The sequence below is a fragment of the Lonchura striata genome, chromosome 5, assembly GCF_046129695.1.
Source record: "Lonchura striata isolate bLonStr1 chromosome 5, bLonStr1.mat, whole genome shotgun sequence".
Lineage (NCBI taxonomy): Eukaryota > Metazoa > Chordata > Aves > Passeriformes > Estrildidae > Lonchura > Lonchura striata.
Window position 1 is genome coordinate 24997478 of NC_134607.1, and position 10647 is coordinate 25008124.

The window sequence follows — 10647 nt, forward strand, 5'->3', positions numbered from 1 at the left end:
TAGGATCAGCTGATCCTACCATTGCAGCAATGTGTACATTTTCCTTCCAGAGTCAGAAGTGTGGGGCAGCAGTATTTGTTGGTTTTCTGGCACAGTGGTTTTGCTGTGCTGCAAGTCAGATCCCAATACCCCTGTGACTCTGTCACTACTCTGTTGTGTCTTTGTAGAATGCTGCAAGACAGCATTTGTGTCTTCAGAAGTGTTTGCAAAAGCAGTGTGTTTGAAGATCAAGTCCAGAGGTTTGGTTCAATGCCCACTGGAAGCTGGATTATCATTGTATCTGGCTTCTAACTTAGTTTTCTAGCCTGCTGGAAGTGAATGAGTGACTCAGATTTGATCCTAATTACAATTTGATACTTCCATTTCCTTACACACGTATATATGTATACAAGCACACACATGTGCTTTGACCTTCTTGGTATATAGCAGAAAGTAAATTCTGAATTTCCTATGGTTTAGTCAATCCTAAGAACTTAGGTCTTTTTCTTAAAGATCAATGATTGAACTTAAACTCATGTGCTGTTGCTTTCACAGAATGCATTCTGTTCTCTCAGCACTCTCTGTTGTTTAACTCTCAACTGCAAACTGAAAATGCAGCTTTTGTTCTTTTTTGAAAGCTGGTACCTCTTGTGCCACTCCTGCTTGCTTCTTTGGAAGCAGCAGCAGATGAGCAGTGATTTGTTCCATGCCTATTTATTTTCCTTTCCTGTTGGGATTTTTCTGGCCTGGCTAATAATGTGTGACTTACTAGCTCAGAGACAACTTGTTTTTCAAGGTTTATATATTTGTGTAGCTTTCAGACACCCTTACACCCACACACGTTCCCTGGCTATAATTTGGATTTATTCCTTCTGTAGTACCTCAACATGGCATGAATTTTTCCCTAGAGCAACAATTTGCCTGGAACAGACAAATACTCCACTGGGAGTAATTTGTTGAGGTGGCAGGACATCATTTATTCATTTGTTGTACGTAGTTTCAGGAACACTGATAATTCATCCTTTGTAATCTTTTCAGGATTATGATCTGTGCATCACCTGCTATAACACTAAAAACCATGACCACAAGATGGAAAAATTAGGCCTCGGTCTAGATGATGAGAGCAACAACCAGCAGACGGCCACGACGCAGAGCCCTGGTGACTCCCGCCGCCTGAGCATCCAGCGCTGTATCCAGTCTCTGGTCCACGCCTGCCAGTGTCGCAATGCCAACTGCTCGCTGCCATCCTGTCAGAAGATGAAACGGGTTGTCCAACACACCAAAGGCTGCAAACGCAAGACCAATGGAGGGTGCCCCATCTGCAAGCAACTCATTGCTCTCTGCTGCTACCACGCAAAGCACTGCCAGGAGAACAAGTGTCCTGTGCCCTTCTGCCTCAACATCAAACACAAGCTCCGTCAGCAACAGCTCCAGCACCGCCTGCAGCAGGCGCAGATGCTTCGAAGGAGGATGGCGAGCATGCAGCGCACGGGTGTGGCGGGCCAGCAGCAAGGATTGCCCTCGCCCACGCCGGCCACGCCGACAACTCCAACGGGCCAGCAGCCCCCGACACCACAAACCCCACAACCCCAGCCTCCGCCCCAGCCTGTGTCACAGCCTCAGCCTGCACCTCCCAACAGCATGCCACCATACACCATGCCAAGAACTCAGCCCCCCAGCGCTGTGTCCCAGGGCAAGGCAGGTGGCCAGGTGACACCTCCAACTCCACCTCAGCCACCACAGCCACCAGTTCAGGGTCCTCCTCCAGCAGCAGTGGAAATGGCCATGCAGATCCAGCGGGCAGCAGAGACCCAGCGCCAGATGGCGCAGGTTCAGATCTTCCAAAGGCCAATTCAGCACCAGATGCCCCAGATGCCACCAATGGGAATGAACCCTCCACAGATAGGCAGAGGTCCCAGTGGCCATATAGATCAAGGAATGGGGCCAGCAGGAATTCAGCAGCAGCCACCGTGGGTGCAGGGGGCCTTACCCCAAGCTCAGCTGCAGCCAGGAATGCAGAGGCCATCCATGATGTCAGTAGCTCAGCCGGGTCAGCCGATGAATATGGCCCCTCAGCCAGGGATGGGTCAGGTACCTGGCGCTGCTCAGCCCAAACAACCTCTGCCCCAGGCGGCCTTACAAAACCTACTGCGGACTCTCAGGTCTCCCAGCTCACCCATGCAGCAGCAGCAGGTGCTTAACATCCTTCACTCCAACCCTCAGCTGCTGGCTGCTTTCATCAAGCAGCGGGCAGCCAAGTACGCGGGGTCTCAGAACCCGCAGGGCATGGCGGGGCAGCCTGGCATCCCGCAGGGGCAGCCAGGGCTTCAGCCGCAGCAGGCCATGCAAGGGCAGCAAGGAGGGGTGCACCCCAACCCGGCCATGCAGAACATGAACCCCATGCAAGCAGGAGTGCAGAGACCCAGCATGCCCCAGCAGCAGCCGCAGCAGCAGCCGCAGCAGGCCATGGCAGGGATGAATCCTCAGGCACAGCAGATGAATATGAATCACTCGGGGATGGCTCCCCAGTTCAGAGATCTCCTGATGAGACGGCACCAGATGATGGAGCAGCAGCGCCACCAGCAGCAGCAGCAGCAGGGAGCAGGACCGGCACTGGGGCCAGGGATGGCCAACCACAACCAGTTTCAGCAGCCCCAGGGTGTTGGATATCCCCAGCAGCAGCAGCAGCGAATGCAGCATCACATGCAGCAGATGCAGCAAGGAAACATGGGACAAATAAGCCAGCTTCCACAGGCCATGAGTGCAGAGACAGGAGCCAGTTTGCAACAGGCTTTCCAGCAAAGGTTGCTTCAGCAGCAGATGGGATCCCCAGCTCAGCCCAATCCTATGAGCCCCCAACAGCACATGCTCCCCAATCAGGCACAGTCCCCACACCTCCAGGGCCAGCAGCTCCCTTCATCGCTCACCAATCAAGTGCGTTCTCCACAGCCTGTACCCTCACCGCGGCCCCAGTCCCAGCCCCCTCATTCCAGCCCATCCCCTCGGATGCAGCCTCAGCCTTCTCCACACCACGTCTCCCCGCAGACCAGCTCCCCACATCCAGGACTGGTAGCTGCCCAGGCTAACCCCATGGATCAAGGGCACTTTGCCAGCCCAGACCAGAGTGCAATGCTTTCCCAGCTTGCTAGCAATGCCGGCATGGCAGGCCTCCATGGTACAAGCGCCACGGAACTGGGGCTGAGCTCCGAGAACTCAGACTTGAATTCAAACCTTTCACAGAGTACACTAGACATACACTAGACACGTTGTAGCATTTTGGGAGCAAAAAAAAAAAATTTAAAAACAAAGAAAATAAAAAAACACTTATTTTCGCAAGACTTTTTGTACTGAAGACAAATTTTTTTGAATCTTTCTTAGCTAAAACGACATTTTTCCCTGGAACACATCTGAACTCTGCAGCAGTAGTTTGTGGTTTTAAAAACAAATCGACAATGAACCTGAGGGACAGTAGAGTACAAAGAATATATTTTTGTTATGGCTGGAATTATAACCAGCCCTTTTTCTTGGCTTTTTTTTTCCTTGTGTGCGTTGGGGAGGTTGGGGGAGTAAGGTGGTCTTTTGGTTGTTCACCAAAAGGATGCCCTGCTCATGCCTCCAATAGGTTTTATTTTTTTTTTAAATTAATGAAAATATGTAATATTGATAGTTATTATTTACTGAGGCAGATGGTAAACATTTTCCCTATTCTGGTTTTTCGTCATGTCACTGCGAAAAAAACCACCACAAAAACAGAACAACAGAAAAACACAGGAGAACCTTTCCTAAAACCGGAGGACAAAAGGGGTTAATGTTGCTTTAAAACTACATTACATATATAAATATATATATATAAAAATAAATACCAATCTTTTCCTCTTTGGTTGGAAATATGTCAATTCTTTGAAAAATGTAAAAATATTAAATAACTCAGTCCCCTCCTGAAGTCTACTTTTGTCCTCCAAGAATTTTCTATACAAGAGTGTGAGCTTAAAAAAAACTTCAAGTATTAAAGTAATTTGTACATGTAGAGAGAAGACAACATTTTTGGAAATACACGGGGGCAGCTGCCAAATGGATGTAGTATATATATTGTGGTTTCTGTTTTCTTGAAAGAATTTTTTTGTTATTTTTACATCTAACAAAGGAAAAAAAAAAACATAAAAAAGAGGGTAAGAAACATTTCCAGTGGGATTATTTCAACCTGAGAAAAAGTCCCTGGGGTTTCTTCTTTATGCTTGCTTTCTCTCTCCCATGCCCCTTTCCCACCCTCTTCCATTTTCTGTAAAACTTGAAAATAGAAAGCAAAAAACCCTCAAATGTTGTATATCATGCAATTAAAGTTGGTTACTTATAAATAAGAACTTTCGATCACTGTATAGACTGTTAAAATTGATTTCTTATTACCTATTGTTAAATAAACTGTGTGAGACAGACAGCCTGTTTTTAATGTTTCCCTTCTCTCCCACATGTGTTGCTTGTTCTTAAAATGGTGGGGGTAGCAGAATACGTGCTACTTCAAATGTTTGCTATCTAGGCGTCAGAGAGCTATTTAATGTATACGACTGTTTTAAAATGCAAATCTCTAATAAGGGGTGTGGAGTAATAATTAGTCTTCTAAATGGACTCTTTTGGTACAACTCTACATTTGCGTTGTTCCCAGCATGTATTTTACCAAAGAAACGAGGTCTGACCTCAACAGTTGTGCCAGTCAGCAGTACCCCGCCCTGCTCACACAGCCTGGGAGCAGCCGATCTTCAAAGGACCTGTTTTGCATTTTGAAATGAGAACTATTTGTTTGGATATGTGATATTAAAAATCCTATTTCACTTGGAGTACATTGTGCGCCTTTTGGCACTGATGTGTGAGCATGAGGTAAGCTTGTGTGGATGTCCTGCAGGCAGGTGCTGCACCGGGATGGTGTATGGGTACCCAGTCACCCTGGGTCACATCTGGTGACCTGCTGGGCGCAGAGGCATTCCCAAACAGAAGTGCTGTCGCCATGGAGCGCACGGGCAGTGAGTCCAGCTGTGTGCTGCCCACAGCTCTGCTCACACGGAGTTAATTCGGTCATGTCGTGTGTTGTGCTCAAACTGGTTGTGGTGGATGTGGCTGGTTCGTTGAGGGCTTTCCAAAATCCAGCCTTATGGTGTGCGTGTGTATACAGTACTAGCTGCCTAGGGAATGACTCTCCACCAGGGTATTATGCACCTGGAAGACCCAGATGGGACCACGGATGTGACCAGAGCACAACTGTGTAATGCCAGCTGTGTTGGGAAGATCAGTGTATCTGCAGATCCCAGACAGGTAACACATGCAAGCTGACCCAGGAAACTGCTCGTGGAAGACAATGGAGGAGGTAAGTGCCAAATAAAAGTAGTGGTGTATTGCAATGTGAATGGATGTGGGAGTAAAATGCTTGGGTTTTGGATATAAACATAATTAGGACAATGAATCTTGTATTTAAAAAGGGGTTGGTGGCAAGCCTTCAGCAAGATGGTGGAAAGTTTGTGGTAGGCTTAAGGAAAGCAGCCCTGGGCTTTGGTGTTTGCCCTTGGCTAAACCTCATACTGCTCACCCCAGCATGGTGCAAACCAGCTCTGCACCAAGCCCACAATTACCCTGGTGCATTGGGAGGGACTGCTCTTGGCCTAAAGGAGAGCAGTAAGCAAAAAAAGCCCCATTTATTGAAAGCCAGGACAGCAGCCTGGGATTGTTTAGATTTGTGCTCTAGAAGCTTTCCTCTTCCTTCCCTGCCACTAAGCAAAGCCTAGTTTTGCTTTCAGCCTTGGGGGGGACTTCTCAGGATGGAGCATAAGTAAAATTCCTTCTGACCACATAGAGGCTAGTAAAGTGAAAAGTTGCCCAGCCTTCTGACATACATGGTTTTAGTGCAAACAGTTTTCATTTGTGCCACTGAGTTAGCACACAAACCATGGTTAGAATTTGTCCTGACCTGCAGGACAAATCAAAACATCTGAAGTGGGGAAGTCCTGGAACCTTGCAGAGCACAGTACACATCTTCCAACTTCAAATGCCAACATAGAGACTTGCTTGAAAGATGCCATGATGCATTCTATGTGACAGCACAGCTACTCTGTCCCTCTTTGAAGGTGCTGACTGAGCCAAGTTCAGTTTTTGAGGTGATGTGGATGATCAAGAGTCTAAAATTTGCATAGGGTTTTTTTTCCTGACATCCCTCTACTTCTGCTTTCTCTGGTTCTTCTAGAGAACCAGATCCCACCATTTGGAGCACTACTATGGCTGTTTCTAGTAGTGGGAGGATTTCAGGGAGAGAACAAAATTAGGGTGTCATCTGTATCTCTTGCCATTCAGTTGTGTCCAAGTTAGGTTGTTTCACTCCTATTTATTAGACTCTTGGACTACCAAAAAGAATTCACACCCAAAGTTCTAGCAATCTAGTCAGATGTTGATTGTCCAGTTACAACGATGCTAATGGTTGTACTCAAATAATGTGTAGTTCAGTGATGTAAACTTTCTAATGTTTGACCTTCCAATATCCCAGCTCCCTCAGCCTCTCTCCATCTGACGGAGGCTCTAATCTCATCACTGTGCTGCCCATTTGCTGGATTCACTATACCCATGTCTCTCTTGTACTGGGTAGCCCAAACTATTTGGCACAAAACCGAAGATGATTTTGGTAGCAGTCACCTGGTCATTAGACAACTGTTGTAACAGCAAAACGAGCTATGGCAGCTCCTGGCAGGCCAAGACAAGCCCAGGCAAAGCCTGACAAAGTCTCACATAAAGCAGAGCTGGTGGCCTCTTACCAGTAGTGGCAGCACCATGACAAGGCTGAGGTGGATGATGTGACAGTGACAGCCATTCCAGCTTTTGTTTCATTTTTCCAGTATATGATACACAATTTCCCTGCAAGAAACTCCACCTCCTGTTTCCAAGATGGTCTTTTTGCTGCTTCCAGTTTCAGCCAAACTCAATGACTCCAGCCTATCCTCTCTGGACAATCTGGAACAGATCCTGTAGTGAAAGACAGCACCAATCAGAAGAGTCTGCTCCTAATGACCAATTCTGCCTAAGTATGTGATGAGGCTTACTACCCTAAAAATGAGCTTTTATTTGAAGACAGCCAGAGGGTGCTCTGTCTGGGGAATATTTATTTTTACTGCCTTCCTACAATACTGGGGTATCTGCCAGTTTGCCCAAGGAGCCATTTTTTCCCTCAGCTTGTCAAAGCAGATTTTGTGCCATAGATCCCAGCCTGAGACACAGCATAACCTGGCCCCTGAAAGTGTAAAAGCACAACACGTTCCATCCTCAGGTGTTGCAGCAGCATCTGTGTTTGCATCATGGCTGGAGAGCTACTCAGCTGCTGTCAGCCTTGCAGGTGAAGTTGGCACAGCTCAGACTGTGGTTTTTTCCCCAGGTGTGCTGGCTGGTGGCAGGCTCTAGTGTATCTTGGGAGCACAGAGTTATATGGGAGGCAACCACAAACACATGTTTTTTCTTCTCCTCATGTCCCTGCAGTCCCCAGGGCAATAGCAGGAACTGAAAGGTCATTACCAGAAGAAAGCTCTTTGCCAATCCTGATCCTCTGGCTGAAAGTGCAGAGCTTCTGCTGCCCTGAAAAGCAAAAAGTCTTTCATTTTATTTTCCTCTTCACTTCTGCTTTTCATTGTCTGTACTGTCCCACACCAGTGTGGCACTGAAATGAGCTCCCAGTACAATGTCGCCCCATGTCTTCCTTAAAAAGCTTGTAGAGGGATCAAGAGGCAGCACAGCTCAGCTCTCAAAAGCCAGATTTCTTGGGGGTCTGGGATGGGATAAGCGCTTCAAACCAAGATAGATCTCCTAGGCAGTTAACTCTTCCCTCTCCTTGTCAGGATAGCCTTGGAACTGGCTGTAGTTGCTTTCTGGGATTTTGTTTTGGTTTTTTGTTTCCTTATTTTTTTGTTTGAGTTTTTTTAATTTGGACAAAAATTATTTACTGTTTCATTAGTATTTGTATGTAGAGTTGTGTTGACATATATTGACAGATTTAATGTGATAGTAAAATAGCAAGGAAGGACAGGCTAGTTTAGTATTTGTGCCCTTAACTGGGTTGCCTGTTGGGTCTGGGGTTGGATTATTTGGTCACTATACAAATTACTATGTCAATCCTATAGTGTAACCTTGTGACAAGTGGCTGCAAATGCAGAAGAACATTACTGTAGCATTTTGATCTGACGAGGGTTTTCTGCAAGCTCCTCGGCCCACAAGAGAGATCTAGAAAACAGCAACTGCTCAAATCTCCCACCCGCAAGTAGGCTGTTGTCATACATAGTGCAGGACATGCCTCTCCATTTCAGTTACCATGGTAAAATTAGTCTGCCAAAGGTTAAGCAGAATACGTTTCCTTATATTATTCCTTCTGTTTGCTTTTTGGTTTTCCCAGCTCACTACCCTATTTTCCTTTTTCAAAGACAGTACTATGAATGTATGGCCAAAGCTTACGTGTCTATGAATACTTTTTCTTCAAAATGGTTCCCTTCCCAGTGCTCATGACAAAAATTAAACCCTTCAAAGTATTTTGGTTTTTCACAGTGTCAGCTAGGAGGAGCCTACACACAAGAATTTGGAAGGCCTGTAGTGGAATGGCTGGCACTTAGTGTTGGAAGTGAAAAAAAGCCCCTGGAGCACAGGATTCTCATGAGCTCTTTGCAATAACAGAGGAGAAAACTGAAAAAGGAGGCTCTGGAGAAGTAGCAGATGAATTTATGAAGACTGGGGGTCTGAAACATGAGCTCTGCATCCCAGAGCATGGGTGAGAGGACAGTCGCAGTAGACAAGCACAAAGAGCCAGTGAGACAAGGCTCCTGAAAGAAGTTGTGGTAATGAGGGGCAGAGTATATGCTGAAGTACAAAAGCTGCACACCTTGGATCTGAGCGCCTGAGGAAGCAGCCTGGCTCCCTGTCCATTGCAGCCAGGGCTCCTTCTGTCATTGCACCTGACAGCAGCCCTTTGATACTGATCTTTCTAAAATTTTTATTGCAGATTATGTTAAAACACAGACCAAGCCCGGAACAGCAGTAGGGAAGGAGATGGGAAAAGTGAAGTGTAATCTAAGAGTTGGGTTTTAGTTACCTGATATTGCCAGTGCTGTTCTCTCTCTAAAGAAAGGAGTTAGTTTTGATTGTTGTTACATAACAGAGTTTTTATTATTGAAAAGAATATAAGTATTCCTCAATCAAATTGAACTTGATTCACATTAAAATGAATTTATTTAAATACTGTTATTTATTCAAAAGGATTGTTTAGAACTGCAATGAAAAATGAAGAGCTGTGGTGTGGGGTTTCCCTTTTAAAGCTTGTTCTGTGTGAACACAGGACTCATTTCTACTGAAGCCTTCAAGAAGCCTTGAGCCAGCCTGAGTGTGACCTAAGGGTGTGACCTGCTTGTTCCACTCTGGGAAGGGCGCAGGTGGTGCACACCAGTTATAGCTCACAACGTGTTCCATGAAAGATTATTGCAGTAGAAAGACTTAATGAGCCTTTAATTTTGTACTGTGTCTTTTCTGGAAACAGCTTTGCTGTCTGCAATGCCATGCAATGTCTAGCAGTATTTACAAGTGAATAACCGTCATTATGATTTATTTCATTATTAACTATACTATTTTACAGCAATTTTCTATTTTTAACATTGGTGGAGGACTGCTTGGAAAACCTGAATGTGGAGGATCCCTGGTGCTAAGGAAATTTGCTGATTGATTTGCAGAGTGGCTTTGCCAGCTCCCTGACATTTCCCTCTGTAAATTAGGCTGTGACCACTATCCCAGATTCTCAGCGTGTTTCATATGGATAGTGACATCTCTTTGTGTTTATATCTACAGGCTGTAGCCCCATGTTAGAGCTTTTGGATTGTCTGGAAGAGCCTTTGGAATGAACCTTTTCCATGCTGCTTTACTCCCACCTGCAGCTAAGACTGTGCAGTTGTGCTTCATACATTATTTGTTCAGCCACTCACTACAAAGTCCATACACACTAGGAATGCTCAATACAGCCCTTTTTTTTTTTTTTTTTTTTTTTTTTTTTTTTTTTTTTTCCTCCTACAACGTCAACACAGTGACAATGATAACAAAATAAGAGGGTGGAAAATGGAAACTGCCTCCAGGGGCTTACCTTTACATAAGTTTCTTGACAGGCTGATAGAGCTGGGGTTGTTCAGCCTGGAGAAGAAAAGGCTCTGGAGAGACCTCGCTGCAGCCTTAAAGTACCTAGAGGGGGGTAATAAAAAAGAGGAAGATGGACTTTTTATATGAGCAGATAATGACAGAACAAGGACTAGTGGCTTTAAACTGAAGGAGGGCAGATTGAGATTAGATACAGGAAGAAATTCTTTACTGTGAGGGTGGTGAGACACTGGCACAGGCTGCACAGAGAAACTATGGATGTCCCATCCCTGGGAGTGCTCAAGGCCAGGTTGGATTGGGCTCTGGGTAACCTGTTCTAGTGAAAAATGACCCTGCCCTCCGCAGGGGGGTCGAATTGGATGATCTCTAGGGTACGGTCCTATCCAAGCCATTCTGGGACTGAGTGGGCTAATACCGAACCACAAGCAAGAACGGAGCCGGGGAGACGGCAGCAGAGCCCAGCCCGTTCCTGGGTGGGACCGCCGCGAGGCGCCATAGCTGCGGGAAAAGAACTACAGCTCC

General features: G+C 46.1%; 1 protein-coding gene across 1 annotated transcript in view; it reads left to right on the top strand.

The window, feature by feature from the left end:
* Positions 1 to 4414, top strand: part of EP300 (EP300 lysine acetyltransferase) — a 61344-nt gene extending 56930 nt beyond the window's left edge. The window contains exon 31 of the mRNA XM_021552832.2: positions 1018 to 4414. Within this exon, the coding sequence (XP_021408507.1) occupies positions 1018 to 3240 (2223 nt within the window). The 3' untranslated portion in view covers positions 3241 to 4414. The remainder of the gene's footprint in view (positions 1 to 1017) is intronic.
* The last annotated feature ends 6233 nt before the right edge of the window (positions 4415 to 10647 follow it).